Here is a 22,761-nt window from a genome sequence, read left to right as displayed (position 1 = left end):
AGAACTCCAATTACAAGGGAGTAGACGGTGGTGATCAACTCTCTTTGTTTCCTTTTTTCTTTAACCAGCTTTTGCCTGTGAATATTGTTATTGATCCCCATGACCCTTACTCATGGGTATGAGGCTTTCTTTCATGATTTAATATAAATTTCCATGTGCCTCTAGTTAAAAAAACGGGGCTGCAAACTGAGAGGTTTGAGTCAAAGAGGAAGGGTTTTTTTCTTTTGGGGGGGGGTGACACCCTTAGCTGTGATTTGGACCATGTGGTCTGAAAGGAATTCAAGACTTTCTGAAAACAAATATGACTCAGAAAATTCAGTTATGAAGTTTGTTTTGGGAACAATTCATTCTTGGGAAGTCATTAATATTCCATGCACACAAATTTATTGTGCTGGGCATTGTAAATGTTTTGACTATACTTAATGCAATACCTTACTTTTTCTCAAAAAAAAAAAAAAAAGAAAGATTCAATTATGGTAACAAATTTCTGAAGAAACGAATGTAAACAAGGTTAGAGAAATAAGTAAGATTTGGTAAGCTTTTTCAGAACACTTTTTACTTGATTCATTTGTGATTTTGATAGTTCTGTGTCTCAAATCTGGTGTCATTATTGAAGATTGTTTTATGTGATTTTTACTATTCAATTTTTTGGAATTTGTTATGTGGCTTTGTGCATAATTTGATGTTTTTTCCCAAATAAGCACATCAAGGAAATTAGGGATCTTTGTTGTCCTTGAATCTGCTTTTCCATTTCTCAAAATTGTTATTTAATTTGATACTCCACTGGTTGTTTTAATTATATAACATTTGTGTATAATTTTGCAGAATGTGAATAGGGAGCCTGCTGATTCTAGATGGAGACCAAGCATGCAAGGGCGAGGGGGTAGGGGGGTTGGTCGGGGGAATTATTCTCCTCGTTACATCTCACATGGTATACATTTTATAATTAGGATTTCATATTTGTTCAGGAAATCATCCATGATGGACTGATCTTGTGGTATTTGATTTCCTGGTTTCTTTAACATGATTATATGTATGTTTGTAACATCCTGGAAATGTGCACCCAACTATCCATATCATAGATTCATTGCATTAAATATTGTGAGTCTTGATAACAATGCCATTGTTGTGTTTCTTTGGCACAATGCCATAACTGCTTTGCTGTCCACTTGGGGGGGGGGTGCTAGCCATTACCTTTTGCGTCTTTAGTTTCCAATGCAGAAAATTTTCCCCAGAACATCTGGATTTTACTTTGTCTTTACTAAAAAAAGGATCTGGTTGATGATGGGGGGAAGACCGGTATTTCTCTCTGTAGTGACTTATTCATGGTGCATGATGGATATCATTCACTTATGTTTTGTTTAACCATTTTGTCAGATGCTGGTGGTGGGAAGAGCACTATTACTGGGAAGGAAAATGGTGTCAATCAAGGCACAGAGAGAGGTTTAGGTGTTACATCCTCTTCAGTGCCTCCATCTCAGGAGACAGAAAGCAAAACAGTAACTCCTGGGTCAAGGTAGCCATCATCAATTGAATTCTGTTAAATCTTGATTGCTAACATCTGTATAATTCAGTCATGTTATCAAAATTATCAAATTTATTCATATGTCAACTTTGAAAATTTGGGTTTTGTGTATTGTTGTCTGTAACTGTATATGTGGGGTGGGTATATATTTAAAGTTTCTATTTTTGTTCTGCAGCTCTGTGAATGTCATGGCAAATGGCTCTGCCGATATAACTGTCAGGGATCCCAGTCATGGCCATGCCTCCCAATTGCCCCCAGGCAGTGGAATCAACTCACCTGAAGAAAGTTCAGTAGTTGATGCTAATAAGTTAGTTAGTGCACCACCAGCACTGCATGGTGATTCAAAAATCATCCCTGTGTCTGGAATTGGAGTTGAATGTGTGCACCCTGCACCAAGTCCTGACATGTCTCTAGCATCTGGGTCAGTGGTATATTCCTCAGATTCAGATCCTGTACTGATTCCATCCTTTGAATCACGACTTCCTGGTGCACCGGGTACAGTTAAATGTGAAGTACGGAGTCAGTGTGCAGTAATTGAACAGAGTGCTAAAGATCCTGCTGAGAGCAAATCAAGTGCCTCTCAGGACTTCACCAACCATCTTCTGATGAACAAACTTGTATCTTGTGAGATGACTGACCCTGAGTTGTCTTCATCCATAGATGAAAAAACAACTTCAATTGGGAACACCATACCTGTAAAGATTTCAAGCAAGCACCAGGGAGCTGAAAGGAATCAACTACCGGAGTCATCGGAACCTTCATCTTCATCTACCTATGGTGGCTCTTCGGCTAGTAGGCCCTCTTCTAACTACAATAACCGGCCACAGCAACTTATTGGGTCTCAGAAAGGTAATGCACCATCATTGCCTGTTTCTGTGGTTTGGTTTGTGTGAACCTAGATCAAGATACTAATGAAAATTGTAGTTTGAACTTTGATTCATATCACAGTCTTCTATGATGCATAGAGTTTTTCTAATTAGCTTTTGGGCTTTTAGTGAATTCTAATTATTTTAGCAAAGCATGCTTCTTGGAAGCAAAGATTGGTTTTAGTTTGTGAAGAATAAGTATCTCTGATGATTATCCTCTTACTTGGTGATATATTGTGCCACAGATGCCATGTTTATCCAATATGGTTCTTCTTCATTTAGAAACTGATTAACCATTGGATGATATGTAAAAAGAAATTTCAACCGAAACTTTAACATTCTGTGTCCTTTTTTGATATGTATGCATGAATATCATAGTCCAAAATTAAATATTCTGCAGGGATGTTTTTGTAGTCATATATATGGCGCAAGTTACTTGTCTAGGACTTGAACTGAACTTTATGATATATGTAGCTTGTACTTACATTCATATGGCTTTACAATTTTCCATGTGTATGAGCTGCTTATGTATATCAAATTGATCACAAGAGGCAGTGTTTTAAAAGGTGTGCCTAGGAGCATAGGCAAAGCACATGAATGTGCCTTGCTTGAACCCAGGCATAGCGCATTTAAAGCACCTTATGCCTCAGCCGAAGGCCCCAAGCACACAAATATTTTAAAATGCCTTTTTTGCCAACATTTCTTTGTGCGGACATTGCTCCTTAGCCTCGCTCTCTTACCTCCTTTTTGATAGTAACCCCCCTTTTAGTGGTGTTGTTTTCTCATCCTTCTTAATACATGACATGCTTCATTGAATGATATCTAATTCCTAATTCGAAAATGGAATAAACTGCAATTAAAATTACAAAACCATATATTTGAGTCAATCTCTTTGTTTAGGAACTTTCCTTGCATGGACTTGTTTGGGCTTTGCCTCAAGGGGCCTTTATAGAGGCAGAGGACCAATATTCTAGAAATCACACTAATTACTTGAAGCGGTGTGATGTGGACGCGTATTGGGAGCAACAACAGCAATGATCCGGTGTTCTCATCCTATCCAATTCGGCAGCAACAGTCTTGTCCATTCAGCAGATTAGATTAGACTATCTTGTTATTCTTATCTTATTAAGTTAGTAGATTAGATTGGGATTAAGAGAGATTATCTTATCTTATCAGTCTTATCTTATCAAGATAGAGTTGGAGGTCTCCCTATTCAGCAAGGAGTCTCCCTAAGAGCAGGACTCTTGTAATCTCCTATTTAAGGAGCCACTATTATTGAATAAAGGCATCCAAAATTTTAGTCAAAGAGAAGAGTAAAGGAGAGTTAGGGTGATCTCTTGGACAAATCACCCCTTAGGTCGCCACGATAGGGTCAATACGCAAAGGGAGGGGCAAGGGGAAACTAGAGGTTCTCCCCGTGGACCGACCCGTGACGAGATCCTATGCCTGGGCCCATAACATTTTGGTATCAGAGCAAGGCGTCATGGGTGATCTGGAGCAGCTGTCGTCTAGGGTCCACGAACTCGAGCACTGGCTCATGGAGACTAGCTCGGAAGTACGGGAAATCAAGGACGAAGTCAGGGAGCTATGGCGTCTGATGGAGTTATTCCTTTCTAGCAAAGAGAGGAACACAGAAGGGGTGATAGCCACTAGCGGCCGCTGACCAGATCTGCCGCAGTCTTCCGGCGAACAACAGTTCGACAACCAGGGGGCCGCAGTCATCCCCAAGTACAACAGGTTAGAATTCCTGTCGTACAACGGCAACGGAGATCCCTTGGGTTGGCTGTACTGGTGCGAGCAGTTTTTTCGAAATCAACAGACAGACGACCGGGATAAGGTAAGCCTAGCCGCCTTTCACTTAACAGAGGAAGCACAACTTTGGTTCTATCGATTAGAACAGGAAGAACCTGGGCTCAGTTGGACCCAGTTCAAGTCCTACTGCAGCAACAGTCTTGTCCATTCAGCAGATTAGATTAGACTATCTTGTTATTCTTATCTTATTAAGTTAGTAGATTAGATTAGGATTAAGAGAGACTTATCTTATCTTATCAGTCTTATCTTATCAAGATAGAGTTGGAGGTCTCCCTATTCAGCAAGGAGTCTCCCTAAGAGCAGGACTCTTGTAATCTCCTATTTAAGGAGCCACTATTATTGAATAAAGGCATCCAAAATTTCAGTCAAAGAGAAGAGTAAAGGAGAGTTAGGGTGATCTCTTGGACAAATCACCCCTTAGGTCGCCACGATAGGGTCAGCACACAAAGGGAGGGGCAAGGGGAAACTAGAGGTTCTCCCCGTGGACCGACCCGTGATGAGATCCTATGCCCGGGCCCATAACACGGTGCTACCAAGAGATAAATAAAAAATAAACAAATTGAATGCTTTACATGCTTGAATTGTTGAGTGCTTGAAGCACTTTTGTACAATTCACATATATTTGGTTTTACTTCTATATTTTCATGTTGAATGCGTTTTACATGTTTATGTATTTTAATTTGAGCCAATAGTTTTTTTAAATATTTAATTTCTTTTAAAATTGAACTTTTCATTTTTGTCTATATATATATATATATATATGATTTTTTAATCATCATCATCATTCATTCATTCAAGCCTAATCTCAACTGTATGGGATTGGCTACATGAATCCTATGTCGCCATTCCGTTCTGTTTAATGTCATACCCATAATTAATTTATGGGCATTTTAGTCATTTCTTACTACTTTAACCCATGCCCTTTTTGGTCTACCTCTAGCCCTTCTAGCCCCTTCAACTTGTAACAGATCATTTCTTCTTACGGGTGATGCTGATGGTCTTTTATGCATGTGACCAAACCATCTTATTTTTTGATTTTTTTGAATATTTTAAAAAATTTGCACTTTGCTCGGAAAAGGTGTGTGCCTTGGGTTCTAAAAGGCATTTGCCCTTTTTCATGTGCATTTTGCTCTTAAAACACTGAGAAGTGGTCTATTCCTTCCATAGCCTGCATTTTTTTGAGCAATAACTCTGAAAAATTTCATTAATTAAGAAGCTTTAATATACAACAAGAAGTTACAAAGAAATCAGCTTAGAAGCTGACCCAAGACAGAATTACAAAAGTGCCCAAAACATATCTGTTCTTTGAACCCCTTGCTTTTCTAAGCTACCAGCCAAGCTGTTGGCCGATCTCCTAATCCAACCCACCTGAATAGACATATTTCTTGACATCCATTTGCAACCAAAAGTGCCCAAAACATATTTCTTCAGTTGCCAGGTCACTCCTTTCCCTTTTTGCAACCATTTTATCACAGTTTTTGAGTCTCCCTCGATGATCAGTCTATTAATCCCCAGCTCTTTGGCCTTCTCAACCCCATATACTGCAGCTAGAAACTCTGCCCTAGCTACATCACCCTCCTCTACAGGACCGGAGAACAAAGCAATAATGGAGCCATTTTGTTCCAGACCTATTTGTATATTTTTGTGAGCTGGTTAATTTCAACTGCTGCTGTCTGAAGAGATTAGTGGAATTGTTAGCTAGGTGGAGGTTGAGGGATCTAAACAAGAGAGCTGGGATCCTCTGAAGTGTCATATTGCTGCTGTTATATGGACTGTTTGGTGGAAGCCTTTTTTTATAGATACGAGGGGAATGGTGTAGGTTGATTTCACCGATGTGAATGAATCTTTTCTCATTATGTGGCTTCTTATTGTACATAAGCTATATTTGTACATGTTTATGAAGTTATTCTAATGCAATATCTTACCATAGTTGTCATGGCAATGCCTAGGCAACAAGGTGCCCACGGAGGATCACCCCCGTCTCATTTTTTTGTCCTCTATTTTTTTCATGAATATGTTGATTTTCGATATTTTAAATGAAGCTTATACATTTTTATGAAGATATTGTTATTCTAATATGCATTATGAACATATATACATTTTATGTATGTATGTATAAATTTATCACTCTGCTAGTAATTAAGCACATGCATTGCACATGGAAATTTTAAATTACAATAGTAGTAGTAGTAGTAGTAGTAGTAGTTTCATCTGCATTATTTAAATAATTTTTTATTTTTTGTAAATATATAACATTAGATATGTGCCCAATTTTTTTATTTTTTATTTTTTGATTCTTTGTATCTTCTATTTTTATTTGACTATGACATTATTTCATTTCTAGGTTGATTTTAAATTTGGCATTCCATTTTCATCATTAATATAAATACTTCTTAGAGATATGCCCAATTTTTTTTTAATTTTTTGTATTATATATTTTATTTATTTTAATTTTTATTATTTAATTATGGCATTATTTATTAACCCATTTGAGCCCAAATGGTTGAATTTCTTACCTACCACCGAGAGGAGAGAAAATGATTTTATTTTCAAATTATTTATTTTTGTCCTGTTAAAATTAATGTTGTGGATTTAATTAGTAGAATTTAATGATGAGAAAATATATCTTAAATATAGGATTTAATGAGAGAATATACCTTAGATATGAGATTTAATGAGAGAGAATAGGAAAATAGTTTTATTTCCAATTGGTTTTAAATTTTACATTTCATTTCTATCATTAATAAAAGCATTTCTATATTCAAAGCACCCTTATTTATAGGCTGGCTTTTGCTACCTATCTCGACTAGATTTGCAATCCTTTACAACTGACCTGGAACATGTTAGCCCTTTCTGCTCCTTATTTCACTATTGTATTAGCCAATGCGTTAGCTTCTCTTTTTACGCATGAGTGATTAATTATCACATTTTTTTCCAGCTCTCTCCTCTCATAGTGTGTCTATATTCCAAAGCACATTCTTGACATTCTCACAGCCATCCAGATGCGACATGTTTGACATTTTCAAGTAGAAGATGACAATGGGTGGCTGACTCTGCTATAGCCAAACTGGTGCTTACAGGCTATATTTTGATCACTGCAGTTTGGTTTAATCCTGGTCTATGAGGCATTTGAGGAGTTATTAGAGACAACAATGGGTGTATCAAAGCTATTTTCTCAGGACTGGTTGGCTCTGGAAACTCCACAATTGCAGAATTTTTAGCACTACTACATGGTATAAGATTGGGGAGCACATTACTATGGTCATAGAAGGGAATTCTAGAGTACTAGTGGGATGGATGAGAAATGGCAGTAAAGGACCTTGGCATAATAGAAATTAAATCAATAGCAAGAACATTGAACACCACACGTTCCTGGGTTCATAGATCACTAAATGGTTTTGCTGATACCCTGGCCAAGGAAAATGTCAATAGAAATCAAATTTTTTTTTTTTTTACTCATAAAAGAAAGAAACCCTTCTTTTATTGTAAATTTGCAATGAATGTATAAATTGGGATTAGGTTTACAGCCTACCCTTCTTGTAAAATGAAATGGTGATGCTATCACCTTCTGGGCTGTCTGGTAGTTGTCTCAACATGATAAAAACTTGCTGGCTAGAATTGTGAGCAAGACATAGTTATCTTTTGATAGTCTTAACCAAGTAAATATTTCCTACGGCAAAAGATTGCCCTTTATATATGCATCAGAACTGGATTTTCCTATCACCTTTCACACATTCATGTTACATGCTCTCTCTCATTAAAAAAATGAGAGATTCCTAAGCTACTTCTTTTTTTGATCAGCAAGAGAAATTCATTCATTAATAAACTTAGTACAACTGTTATTTGCAATCCCGCCAGTTCATATTACATCAGATAACAATTTTGCCCAAAATAAAAGAGGTTTATCAACTCCTTGTTTTACTCATACATCTGCCATCCCATTTGCAGTCCTTAAGCTACTTCTTTTTCTTTACTATCCTTTTCTACAATCTCAGTTGAGCTTCTGTAAAATTATTTGACTCAATAATCAGTAAAATGTCTGCAATGAATAGCAGAAACATCACCATGTCATTGAAAACCTCAAATTCCTTGTTGACTATTGTTTTGTTTGTGTTTTTTTCCTGGAAATAGCTTTATGTTGTCTTTGTGTTGGTATTCAACTCGTTAGTTCTGTTTCTTTGATTGTAAAAAGAATATTTGTTGAGTACACTTGCCACTGCCAACCTTTAGAGCAATCTAGTATACTTGTATCTATCTTGACTTTGAACTTTGAAGTCAACACACAGATGCTTTGAATGCATATATGCATAGAAATCTTGAGTTTGAAAAGATATATCTTCTTCCTTGTTAGCACTCTTGGACTTGGATATGCAATTACTCTTATGTATAAATACGTATAATTAGTTTATTTGGTATTCTAACACCTCTTGTCCAGATTCTATTTCCTTAAACTGCTCACTTTTCTTGGGAAATTTCTATTCAGTTTTTATGTTTAGGTTCATAGTATGCACATAATTTTATTGATGCTGATTACTACTATGCTGGAATTTTGTTTCTTATTACACATTAGACTACCTTTGGCGGTGTTTGGTATTGTGGTGTTCCATTTCCATTTCAACCACATGTAACTGCCACATAGGCCATTTATTATTATTGTTGTTGTTGTTTTTGTGGTAAGATAGGCCATTCAACTTTAACATTAAAAAAACTTATTTGGTAGAACAGATTTAACTTGGAGCAAGAACACCACAGTTTGCATTGGTTTCCCACACAAGGGGCATTGGAAGAAATCCTGGAGGTGTTCCTACTTCACTTTCTTATGTGTTTGACACAATAATAAAACATTTTGCCCCATGTTCTGTGCCAAAATGTCTCTAGCTTGGAACACTTGAGCTTGAACACCATGGTACCAAAAAAAATTATCTTTGTTTATGGGTTTGTGTTTGAAGCTGTTATGTTTAACTTGACAAAATTAGCCAATGGAGATCATTTGGTAGTAACTGCTTTTTAATCTTTAGCAGTTGGCACCAATAAGGAGTGGAAACCAAAGCCTATAAATTCTGCTCAATCATCTGGAGCTGTTGGAACAAGTGAGATTCAGTCCATCACAGTTGAAGCCGTTTCTTGTTCACTGCCTGCAATGTGTTCCTTTGCCTCAGAGGATCAAACTTCAAAATTACAGCAGAAGATAGGAGAGTTGCATCTGTCAGATAGTCAACATGTTATCATTCCACACCATCTACAAGTCCCCGAAGATCAAAGAAGTGGGTTGAGTTTTGGAAGCTTTGATGCTGGTTTTTGCCTGAGCACAAGCTATGCCAATGGCCCTGAGAGCAATAAAAGTTCCACACCTCCATCTGAATCCTCTCAGGGGATTGAGGAAACTGTTGAGGAGCCTTCCTCAAGGTCTGTGCAATATGCTAGTAATTCTATTTATATCAATTAGGTCTTTCAATTCTTCCATCTTGTACAAGGTGGTTTTGGGTTTTCTTTATTTTATCTTCCATGGCTAGGAGGTTGCCCAAGTACCATTGTCTGCCAAATGGTAGTAATCCTTCAGTATTGGTTTTGGGTTTCTGTTCTTATTATTGTTTTTATCACTCTTATGTTCTTACTATAATTGTTATTATTTTTTGTTGTTAAGATTGATATGATGTTAATTTGATTATAAGGATGATGAAGTAATGGCTTAGTAGCATTTGTGATGGATTGACATGCAAGGGGATTGGGGTTTTTTCATTGTAATAGCCCTAATTGCAAAACTATGCAACTGTAGCCATCAATTTTGTTGCATTATGTTAGATAACAAAAAAAAAAAAATTGAAAGGGGAGGCAGTGAAAAGGAGGTAAACGGGATGGTTAGGTCATCTGAGCTGCTCCATTCATAATACTATGCATTCAAAATGTAACATACAAGGAGGGTCCACCATCCTATAAATGCCGCAAATGCTTTGCTAAGTTCTTCTTTGCACTCAAGGAAGGTCCACCATCCTATAATTTACTACTTGCTGAGGATGATATATGGAGGGTTCTGTTTTTCCTTTTTTTTTGTCTAGTTATTTACTAGTGTCTGTTAAAGTAACATGTTGATTGAGGGTGTTTCTTTCTGAATCATTTATTGGGTGTTAATTCTGGTTGTGGATTAGGGCTCTCCTTGTATTTTGTTGCAGCTGAAGAAGTTAGGTTTTGGGGATTGGATTCATGAATGGATTGTTGGACTGTCTGGTTGGGTGTGGAGGGTGTTTTTTGTATTTTTCTTTTTCCTTGGGGATTCCTTCTTACCTGTTTTGTATTCTTTTCTAATGAAAATCTGTCTTTATTATTAAAAAATATTTCTGATTTTCATTGTCTTACATAATGAGGTCTTCTATTTGGCACGTTAACTTTCCTCCTTTACAATCTGAGATATTTATTAGTATTATTATAATTGGCTGCAGCAATCAGAATGCGTCTTCAACTGTTCAACAAGAAGATTATCTTGATAATCCACAGTCACCTGGACACATGCCAGAAAATCTATCTTCACGGGAAGCTGAAGTATCATCTACTGCAGTCACAGAATATGATCAGTCAAAGCCAGAGACAGCTTTGCCATCTGGTGGTCCTCAATATTCAGTTGTTCACACTGCCCCAACCTACAGCTTTGGGTTCATGCCATCCATGCTAGGGAACCAGCTTGCACCATTTGAAAGCTCTGAGTCTCAGGCATGTGATGTCTCTCAACTTCCAATCATTATCATAAGCCTTCAATTCTTTGGTTCTATATGTCCCCTGTTAATTGAGATTCCAAATTACAGTCTTTTGCCCACCCATATATGCCATACATTCTTTATCCAGATATTAAGTATACAGTTTCAATGTTTTTGAGATTCAGCTGCTTTGTCCCCCTTTTTTGACTTCTAGGCCTTCATTTCTTTTCCCATCATGTTTCTCCTTTGTCTTTGCTACCCTTATGGAAAAATCCATCTGTTATTTTAATAAAAGTAAATCAGTAACAGTATGCTTATTGGCACTGAACAGAGCAGATTGGCGGAGCAGGATTCACATAGCTGATCCCCTGTAGTTGTGATAAGGCTTAGTTGAGTTGAGTTGATGTTTGTTGGCATTAAAAGGCCACCATGTTGATGCTTTTGCCAACCCAAGCTCCTATTGTATGATTACTCTGTTGAATTGAGCATTGTGCTTTTTTGAAATTTTTTTTGAGCTGAAAGATAACAGATTTCATTAAAAAAGAAAGGGGTACATGAGAGTATGTACAAAAAGAGGCGTGCTTTATTGAAAATTTCTCTTTCGTAATAGTTTTTTCCCACTACCAATTTGGGTTCAAATTGAAATACCTAGTTTTGAGATTAACCCCCATTAGATCTTGTTTTTAGTTCGTACTTTCATTTAAGAATTGTTTGGTAATAACAATTTTCCATTCAGGTTCAACAGCCATTTGATCCGTCAACAAGCTATTATACCCAATTTTATCGGCCAGGTGCAGATATTGATGGCAGATTCTCTCCCTTTCTTGCACCTGGAGCTGTGACCAAGTACAATGGGAATATTACAGTGTTATCCCCACAGACTGGTCAATGTCCACAAGAGGTTTGCTCTTTTGAAGAACTGTAACTTTTCCCCTAGTACATGTTAAAGTTTTGATACATATATATATATATATATATGTATATATTTTTGAAAAGAAAATTACAACTTTGACATGCATTGGAGGTGTATTTAAAAAATTTTATTTGTAACATATTTTATCAGGAACTGTGTTTATAACTCAAGGTGATTTGAAGCAGTCCAATGGCCATACTGATATGTAATAAATGGGGAAAAGTAATGTATATGTATACAGAACATTTTTTTTTTTATTGATAAGTAAAACATGTGCACATAGCCATATATAAGTGATGATCATGCCTGTCAAATATGTACACCAAGAATGGGTAATTGGGCATGATATGTTTCTATGGAGAAATAAGAATAGGCAACTGGGCATTGTTAAGAAGATAAACCATTTTAATCATCATTACTTGTGCTTGCAAAATACACATGGGACTCAAGCTAATAAATAATTGTATGAATCCTTTTGTTTTTGATGAACATAATTGTGTGAATCTTGTTGGACACATTATTTTTAGGAAATGAGGACAGGATTTTTCTTAAGAGTCAGAGGAAAACATAGAGGTCTCTAGCTTGTATGTATGGTGGACCCTTGCAAATATATCAAGTTTGGAAAAGGACTCCTATTTCTTGGAGTTTTTTTTTTTTTTTTTTTCTTTTCTTGGGGGGGGGGGGGGGGTAGGGTTCCTTAATGGATGTGTGCATATGTACAGAAACTCTTTGTACAGAGGACCATGTATACTTTTTGTTCTTTAGTACAACTAGTAAGTGCGCACGTGGTAATTCTAGATGATGATAATGATAGTAATAATGCATCCAATTTTTTATAAACTTTATATATTCTTTTTTTTTATATTTTTTGTTTTTTATTATTAATTGAACGTAGATTGAAAACCTAAATCTGATTACATAAACACCTCATCCATCGGATCGAGTTGTGAAGTTTCAAGTATCATTGCTAGGCATACTTGCTTTGCCAGATTCTTCTTTTTTTTGTAATATTTAATATTATTGGTGTATCATGTTTTTTGTTCATTTATCAAAAAAATGTAAGATTTATATAGAGGGAATTGAATGGGGGTGAAAAGTAGTAGTTTAATTTACAATTTAAACCTCATAATTAAATAGGGACTAAATTCAAAAATGAGTATTTTAGTCAAAAGAAAGTTCCACAATCTTATTCATATTTTTAATAGTGGTGTAAATATAGAATTATAGATGTGTTTAATTTTTTCTGTAACTTTTTTGTATTTTTGTGTGTAAAAATATTCTAATATGGTACACTTACTTTTTGTTTAATGTGATAAATATATGATATTATACATGTGCCTAAATGTTTTTTTTTGCAAAATTTATGTATTTTTATATTTTATTAACTTTTATTATTTATTTATGACATTTTAACATGTTTGACCCAAAATTTGAACTATTGATCTTTGCCAAACAGTAAAATAATTTTATTTTTGATCAATTTTAATTTATCTATTTCATTTTCATTACTAATAAAAATAATTCTTGTTTATTACACTTATTTTTTAATTTGATTAATAAAAATATCATAAATGTGTTTAATTTTTTCCACATTTTTTTGTAAGTTTCTATATTTACTTCTATTTTAAAAAATTTATTACCTAACTATGACTTTGTAGGTTGATCATTTTGATTCGGATGGTTGAATTGCTTAGCCACCACTTGGATTAAAAATTGTTTTGTTTTTGAGTCAATTTTAAAATATATGGGTTTATATTGTTAAAAGTATTGACATATCTAATTTAGTAAGAGAAAATGGGAGTTAATAATTTAAGTATAAGACTTGATGAGAGAGGATTAAATGAGGTGGGAAGTAATAATTGAAGTTACATTTTCAACCTTACTATTAGAGGTGGACTAAATACACAATTATGGGCATTTTAGTATCCATTAAAGTTGGCATTAAAGTTGTAATAAAATGGCTTTTATACCACTTTCTCAAACAAAGAAGTAGAGGATAATTTTAGTCCAAAAAAGTTTCACATTGCATTCACACTTTTATATATAGAGTAGATTATACTTCACATTTTTTATCAAAAATGTTTGGAAAAGGACTCTGGGGATGGAAATTCACTTCTTTTCAATAATATTTTAGGCCCTGTTTGGCGCGTCTTTCCACGTGGTCTTTCGGCTGTTTACAAGCTGGGCAGACCGCGCTGCGGTCTTTTTCTGTTTGGTTCGTAATAGATCTAGCTGCCAAAAGTCGGTGCGCCAAAAAGGCGCGAGAAGCCCGTTTTGGGCTGATTTCAGGAAGCTCCAAATGGAGCTTTTCGCGTCTTTCTCGCTTTATTCTTGTGTGGAATGACATGGAAAGATGCGTGCGCGGTAGCCAAACTAGCTCTGGGCTGTTCAGATCTTCATGCAAAAGGTCAATGCGTCTTTTGACTGTCAGAGCTACCAGAAGATTTTCCCAAAAAGACTTGCTAAATGGCCCCTTAGATTTCCTATGTGTATATAAGCAACAAAGGCATAATATTTTCTTTAATCTCTCCTCTCTAAGGTACTTGGAGAGGAAGGCAAAATCATATCTCAATAGCAATTGGCTGATGGCCTCAACTAATCCAAGCACAAAACAGATTACAGATGTCCCCCTGGGATCGGAACCTTCCATTCTAATTCTTTTTTTGTTAACCCTCAACCTGGCTAGACTATCTTCTAGTGCTAGGCAGTTAGCTGACTTGGGAATCTGAATGGATGAGATAGCCAATGCTTCTCTTGTTTGACATTTTAAGCACCAAGATCCTTCAGCCTTGGATAGAAACCATCTAATCACAACTTGACTATCTCCTTAAATAAAGGAGCTACTTCAGTCTCTCACCCATGTAAATCTTAGTCCAGAATAAAGGGCTAACGTATCTGCCCTTGGAGAGCTAAAAGTCCAGCTGGACCCAAATAGCTAAACAACATATTGTCATTGGTATCTGTGGAAACTCGTATGCCTGATTGGCCTGGGTTCCCAAGAGAGCTGCAATCAATATTCGGCTTAATTTCTCCTTGTTCAGGTCCATAGCATAGAATTAATCAGTCTTGTAGATGCTGCTGCTTCTTTCCATGTAGCTGACTCTGTGTGGTTGGCATAACCATAAGACTGTTGGGTTTAGTATGTTATATGAATATGCTGAAAGGCATCATAATCTTTTTTTCGGATAATTTAGCTTTATTTTTTATTAAATATAAAACAATTAGATGGGGCTAAAATCAATGACAAACAAATGATGGGGATGAAATTGCTACAACATAGCCACTATTGTTGGCATCAATTCAAATACTGTTTCCCTTTCTTTAGTACATTTTTGGTTTAAAAAAGAATTTAGAACAAAATAATATTTATAATGATGTCATTATCAGTAATAATAGTTCTTGCAGCCATGATTCTGAGATCCTCTTGTGCGTGCTAGTTATTCTGTCATGTTTGCTGGTATTGAATTACTGTTGGTGTCCTGTCTTTTCTTTAAAAAGCTTGCTACTTGTCTTTTCATTTTAAGGATTTCTAGGAAAGTTCTTAATTAGTAATGTTTCATAGCTCTGCCTTTGTATATTCACTGTTTGATTGTTTAACATTGTAAAAACATTTCTTATTTCTTTTTCTTTCCTCCAACACTTAAAAAATGTTTCTTATTTCAGAGCGGGAATTCTCTTGTCTTGTCTACAGGGGGTCCTACCCCCATTGTGACACAAGCTGCAGGAGTTATGCAGAGCTCTATTTCTGTGACTCAGCAACCAGTTCCTGTTTTCCGGCAGCCTGCTGGGGTACACATATCCCATTATCCTCCTAGCTACCTGCCATACAGCCAGTACTTCTCTCCATTCTATGTACCACCTCCTATTCACCATTTTTTAAGCAACACTGCTTTCCCTCAACAACCACCAGCAGGAAATTTATATCCACCTCCTGCAGTGGCAGCAGCAGCTGCAACAAGTGTCAAATACTCCTTTTCACAATACAAGCCTGGAGCTAATACAGGCAACTCAACGCACATTGCAATGCCAACTGGATATGGACCATACAGCTCCTCCCCAGCTGGTTACAGTCCCAGTCCAGCTGTGACTACTGGAAACTCAACCGGAAATGAGGACCTTGGAGGCTCACAGTTCAAGGAAAATAGTGTCTACATGACTGGACAGCAGGTTTGTTTTCCTCTTTTTTTGAATCTCAGTCTAATAGGATGGCAAACATGGCCTTCTATAATGTCGCCCTATAATATTTACCATGATTTTTTTTTCCGAAAGAAATATTTTAAGTTAAATCTGTGAAAAGAATGACAAGGAATTAATTAACAATGGGTAAACTGAAGAAAATAAGAGGATTTATAATAATCTTGGCGATGGTTATTATTGTTTTCTATGATCTGTGTATACAAGCATCACAAGCCCTCAAAATATAGAAGCATGGACATGGCTATGCATATGCATATATGCATGTATATATCATAGAATGCATACTTTGTGTGCTTCGTGTTTAGCCAACTATAAGGAAAGAATAAATGTAGGGGGTCGCAACTGAGCTGCAGATTTTTTTTTTTTTTTTTGATAGGTAGCAGAAAATATTTCATTATATAAACAAGAATGTACAATTGAGCTGCAGATAACACTTTTATTTACATTTTATTTTAGAAGTAAATAAAGGTTGACAAGTTTATTTATGCCAGAATCCTACATATCTAGCTTATCCTCTTAGTTTTTATTTTAGATCTTTCTTTCCCCTCCTTCCTTAGCCCTTTCTTCCTTCCAACTTTTCCTGTATGCCACTATATGATCCTCTTTCTGCCCTTTTTAAACTTGATTGTTTTTTGGTTCCAGGTGTTGGTGTTGGATAATATATAAATATTCATTGAATGTTTTTCATGGTTTAGTGTGCTGTTTCAAGTAAATTTCCATCCTTATTTACTAATCCAGAAAGAAGTAAGCCCCCACCCTGGCACCCTCTGTGCATGTGTATGCGTAGGCTTTGCTATATTTCTGAATTTTCTGGTTATCCAAGTCCCAGATTAATGTCATTTGAGCTTTCATCTGTTCAACTCTGTAATATTTGACCAAAGTTTGACAGTGGATGTGATTGCCATATGATAGCTTTGGTGTAAATATTGGAAACAGAGCCTAGAATTTGAATAGAACATTTTTTTTGGCTAACATGTTTACATTTGAGCCTGTGGACTGGTGCTGCACTTATCACCTTGGGATTGTAGATTTACAGTCTCATAGTGGGAATTTTATCTCCTAAAGAATTAGAGCATGAGGTTGATGCTGCAGGCTTCACCTCAGTGTTTTAAAAGTGAAAGGCACAAAAAAAGCGCAAGGGCCATTTTGTGCCCGAGGCGCAAGGCGAGGCACATGCCTTTTTAAAGCAACACGCAAAATGCAAAAAAAAAAAAATCTAGAAAATTCAAAAAATGCCAACAAAATGCCAAACAGTTCAAAAAATGCAAATTATTAAAATATTAAACACATTATTCATTAAAATTATAATCTTAGATTTTAAAATAAATGCGTTACAAAACATATTATCTCAAATTAAAAGATAAACATAACAAGTAAAACATATTTAAAAATAAAATCAAGCATAACATATAAAACATATTCAAGCATGTGAACTCTTAATCTCTTTATCCTTTTCCCAATTGCATTACTTCAAATAGCTAATGTGATGTTAAACATTATGCATTCTTGATTCTACAAGCTATCTTTGTACCAAGCCCCCCGAGGCAAGCTCAAACAAGTCCATATTATGGTCTAAAATTCTTAATCCCTATAAAAAAAGAAAGGTTTTATAACTTTAAGTGTCTTTTAAAAATATCTTTTATTAGGATAAATGAATGAGCAACAGTACCAAATATGGGGTTTTTAGAGCTCAGAGCGGATAGAACCCATATATGCTAATGTTGCTCATTCATATATCCTAATAAAAGATATTTTTAAAAGACATTTAAAGTTATAAAACCTTTCTTTTGTATAGGGATTAAGAATTTTAGATCCAAATATGGATTTGTTTGGGCTTGGTCGGGTACCCTAAAATTCACATTGCCTATGCGTCTGAGGCACACCTTTTAAGTCATTGGTTCACCTTCCTCAAGTTGTTGAGTGGCTCAAGTCTGAAGAGGCCCACTTTTTGCCCATGAACCGTGGGATATATGTTAGGATCACAAGGCTATTTGAGTGATCTATTTCTTTTTCTGAAGAGTTTAACCGTAACTAGCGAAATTTCCCAAGATATTTTGCATTTTAATTACTTTCAGAATTTTGCTTTATTAGGTTATGCATTTTATAAGTTGGGTCTCTTTATTAGGCTTGTTGGATACATTTTCTAAAAAGGCATGGTCCTATTTCCTTTTAGCTACACATAAACAAGCTTCCACCCCAGACACACAGACACCAACTAAAGTAGGGAAATTCTTGAGAACTTTGTTTACTTTCTTCAGGTAGTTGGATTCTTCCCATATTGGTGAAGAAACCATCATTCTCTTCCTTTGGGTTGGTATGAGTCCATTCCAATTGAAGGGTGGCACAACTATACCAAGATTGTACTGGTAGTTTTTCTTTTTTATTGCCTTTCTTTTCTTTTGCAAATACAGATTAGAACTATGACTTTAAAACCTTGCAACCCTGGTACAGAAGCTGCTCTCCCTTTCCCCTCCCTTCTCTTCTAGTTTTTGCCTTCCTCTTGCTTATTTTTTGTGTAAAACAAAGTTAGGCTTTATATCCCAAGTACAATAGTCCATCTTTTCCTTGGGCTCTGTTTGGAAAGAGTACATATACAAATATGTACAGTACAAATACATACAAAATACAAGGTTTTGCACTCTACATATTTGTATGTGTACTCCTTCCATACTGAGCCTTAGTTTGGGAAGAGCGCAAATGCAAATATGTACATGCAAATACAAGGTTTAGAAGTACTGTATGCAAGGTTTTGCATTCAACAATTTTGTATTTGAACTCTTCCCAAACTGAGCCTTACTGTTGGATTATCTTTGCATTGGGTACCTTTTCTACCTTGTTTTTATTGGAAAGCCTACAGAGGTTCTTTGTGGCCTTTATAAACATGTATATTCTGTTATTTTATGGGGCATTTAACATCTTATACTACCCAGTGTTTTAAAAGCGCAAGGTGCAAAGTGAGGTGCACGCCTTTTTCAAAAAGGCGCACAAAATTTTCAGGAAATTCAAAAAAATTGAAAAAGTATATAAAAATTTAAAAAAATCAGAAAAAATACAAAAAAAATACAAAAAAAATACAAAAAAATACAACATAAATTTCTAAGAGTTAAGAGTTAAGAAATGAGTATGACAATGCAATTTAAAGTTCTATTCATAAAAAAATGCAATCTAAAGTTCTAATTTATATTCTAAAGTCTAATGTTTTAAACAATTAAATAATTAAAATAGCATACTAAGTTACTAACATAGTATCAATTATCAATGATTCAAATAATGAAATAATCATATTATAAAAAGATGTTAAGCAATGTCACCAATGTGCTTATAAATTACAAAGAATATAAATATCATGAGTAAGATAAGATACAAAAATACCAATATAAAAGAAGTTAAAAAGACACTTACCTCTCTAAGTCTCCAATATCCATGGCTCACACATATGAGTTATGTCATATAACAAAAATTAATCATTTACAATGAACAAGAAAATGAGGATTGGCAAAGTATTTAATATCATAATTTCATAAATAATGAACAAGAACACAAACATAAAAGAAGTTATTAAAAGAAAACTTACCTCTCCAAGTCCAAGTCTCCACTCTCCATGGTGTTAAAGTTAAACAATTAAGCCTCAATAGTCAATACCACTTATGACTTGGGGCCTATTCGTTTCCTCTTCACTCTTATCTCTTAAGAGGAATCTTTTAACTTTAAGAGAAAAATGGTTGTTCGTTTCCTCTTATCTCTTATCTCTTAAAGTGCAATCATACAACTTTTTGTTTTCTAATGATACCCCCAAAAAGACAAACAAAATCTCTAATATATGGGGTCAAAATGGATATTTGATAATTTTTGGAATTCAGAATTCAGAACAACATTCTCTGCATTCAGAGTTTAGAGGAAAGCAAAGTTCACCAATACTAATATACCTCTTAATGTAATTATTGCACTTTCAGATGTCAGATTTCAGAGCAAACGAACATGCCCTTAGTGACTTACCACAATCACTAAATCTGAAATCACTACATCTAATATCTAGTAAGTGGTAATCAATAAATTCACACATGACCCAAAATTCACATTCACATCATTGATGATTGATCAGGATTCAAGATCAATAGTCAATATTAACAAAAAACAAGTATGGCGTGATGTGACTGGCGTCAAAATAATAAAAAAAACACAAGTCAGTCTTAGACAAAACAAACAAAAAAAGAGTAGATCTTCATTCTTTAAGCCTTTAAAACAATCTGGCTGAAATAAATTACTCTCCAAGTGTCACCGATTCACTCTTCATTTCCATAATTTTCTTCCTCATCATCTTCTTCATTTGGAAGTTCAACTTCATCATCCTCCTCATCATCAGAATTATAGTATCCCAATGCCTCTTCCGATTCCTCTTCCTCGAACTCTTCATCTTCCAAACGAAGTTGAGAAACTGAACCCCTTCTAGACCTTGCATTGGCTGATGTTGCTGCTCTTGCATGAGAAGTTGAAGCTACACTTGAACGTCTATTTCTTGTGCTCCTTATTGGCTCTTTGACTCCCGAAGCAAGAGCCACATCTCCCCATGTTAAAGAATCATCATTGAATACTAAATCATTTTCAGCTCCACCATCTTCACATGCCATCTCCCCTAATAACCATTTGTTACTTTCATCTATATCTTTCAAAGATATATGGTCAGCGACACTACGTGAATCAAAGTTCTCTTTAAGCAATTGGTTAAACTTATGAAGACTTAAAGTCATTCAAGTGCTTTTGATCCAACCGATTCCTTTTTTTGGTATGGATTTGCATAAATTCATAAAACATAAGATTGATTAATAAAATCAAAAGTTTAAAACTAAAAGTATTAACACATAATGGATTATAAAATGTAAAAATATAATGTTAAAATCTTAAGTGGAGTTTTAATTACATGCTCAAATACATTCTAGTTTCTCTCACATCCAGATGCACTACATGTCAAACTAAGAACTTTAATTGCAATCTTTTGTAAATTTGGAGCCAAAACACCATATGAAACCCACCAATCAGCTGTAAAAAATTAAATAATAACAAAATATTAATTAAAATTTTATTTAAATACATAAAAAATATACTAAATAATTAAATAAACAAACTATGAAGTCAATGTTACTTACCTACTTCTTTCACCTTTCTTTGTCAAATAGCCATATCAAGACTAAAAATACCCTTTGCATTTTTATATTTGTTTATTTCATCAGTGATTACATTGATCTTGTTTTTGTCATTCTCAAACAATTCAATTGCTTTATAGAGCTCAGTGATGACTTCTTCATCTGAATCAATCCTTTCAGCATCATCATAGTAAAACTCTGGATTTAAATAGAAGCTTGCTGCGTGCAATGGTTGGTGGAGTTGACACTCCCACCTCTTATCAATGATTTCAAGAATGTTTTATATTTTCCTCATGTCCACTAAATGCACTTGCAGTGGCTTCCTTTGCCCTATCCATGGCTTCATAAATGTAACCTATTGAAGGCTTGTTCCCATGGTTCACCAATCTCAAGACCTGCACAAGTGGACTACACACCTTAAGTGTGAAGATGATGCTGTTCCAAAAAGTGGGCATCATCACCGTCTCCCCTACCCTTTTCCCCTTTATTTCCTTCACCCACTTGCTTTCATTCCAATCCTTTGAATTAAAAAGATCTCTCAAGTTCTTCTGTTTATAAATGCTTTGTAGAGTGAGAAAGGAAGTGGCAAAGCAGGTCTTTACTGGCAGGAGTAATTCTCTTTGGTTTGTGTACTTCCTCATTAAATTTAACAACCCCGGGTGATTATAAATATATCTTGTTAGTGCAATGGCCCTTTCAATTGTTTTCCTTATAACCGACAACTTTCCAATATCTTCCAAAATCAAATCCAAATAGTGGGTAGCAAACGGGCTCCAAGTTAAATGAGGGTGTTTTTCCATAAAAAATTTCCCTAAAAGGCAATAGCACAATAAAATAATCAAACATGTATAAATTGAAAAGATAAAGACTACAAAAAATAATAACAAATAACAATAAAGAAATTATAAAAGTAAAAAAATTTACTAGCTAAAACATAGTTTGAAGCATTGTTTGTGATCACTTGAAGAACATTCTTTGCCCCTATTTTCTCCACCATCTTGCCAAATAATAAAAGCAATCTTTTAGTTGTTTTCACCTCATTTGAAGCATCAATACTTTCTATAAACATGGGTCCTGGCATGACTATGGACCAAAAGTTTATGAGGGTCCTCTCTTTTTTGTTCATCCACCCATCAGACATTAAAGAACAGCCCCACTTTTCCCACGCCTCCTTGTGGTGCTGCAGTAATGTCTCTGTGTGTTCCACTTCTTTTTTCAAAAGAGGAACTCGCATCTCATAATAGCTTGGGGCTTCGTATCTCGGCCCATATTGTCCAACTGCCTCTAACATTTTTTTTTGATCAATAACATCAAATTCATTAAATTAAGAGAATAGAGGGAAAAGAATACAAAGGGAGATAAAATAACTTAGCTCCCCAAAAAAACAGAAAGCACAGGGAAAGCAAAGAAAATTAAAAACTAGCCCAAAAAACAGCCTCCCTATTCACTCCTTGCTTGGCCAACCCATCCGCAAATGAGTTGGCACTCCTCTTCACCCAGCTGTACTGAATCTCTATGTCCCTACCCAGCCATAAGAACTGTTTTTTCTCATTGTTAAAGTTCCACAAACCACTGTCCTCTGTCTTCAACCAATTCAACTGCCTCCAACATTGCCTCA

At 35.3% G+C, this 22,761-nt stretch overlaps 1 protein-coding gene across 5 annotated transcripts in view; it reads left to right on the top strand.

Moving 5' to 3' along the window:
* The window catches only part of LOC104594285 (uncharacterized), a 29,930-nt gene that overhangs the window by 3,229 nt on the left and 3,940 nt on the right, over positions 1-22,761 (top strand). Inside the window, exons 3-9 of one of the 5 annotated variants that reach the window (XM_088896691.1) lie at positions 826-931; positions 1,378-1,516; positions 1,701-2,374; positions 9,225-9,609; positions 10,641-10,908; positions 11,638-11,793; positions 15,469-15,972. In XM_088896691.1, coding sequence (XP_088752817.1) covers positions 826-931; positions 1,378-1,516; positions 1,701-2,374; positions 9,225-9,609; positions 10,641-10,908; positions 11,638-11,793; positions 15,469-15,972 — 2,232 coding nt within the window. Of the gene's footprint in view, positions 1-825; positions 932-1,377; positions 1,517-1,700; positions 2,375-9,221; positions 9,610-10,640; positions 10,909-11,628; positions 11,794-15,468; positions 15,973-22,761 lie in introns of all 5 variants that reach the window. The other 4 variants (XM_010254519.3, XM_010254520.3, XM_010254518.3 and 1 more) reach the window with 4 other exon arrangements.

This window comes from Nelumbo nucifera, chromosome 1 (genome assembly GCF_055504915.1).
Source record: "Nelumbo nucifera cultivar China Antique chromosome 1, China Antique-T2T, whole genome shotgun sequence".
NCBI lineage: Eukaryota > Viridiplantae > Streptophyta > Magnoliopsida > Proteales > Nelumbonaceae > Nelumbo > Nelumbo nucifera.
This window is presented reverse-complemented; position numbering and strand designations above follow the sequence as displayed.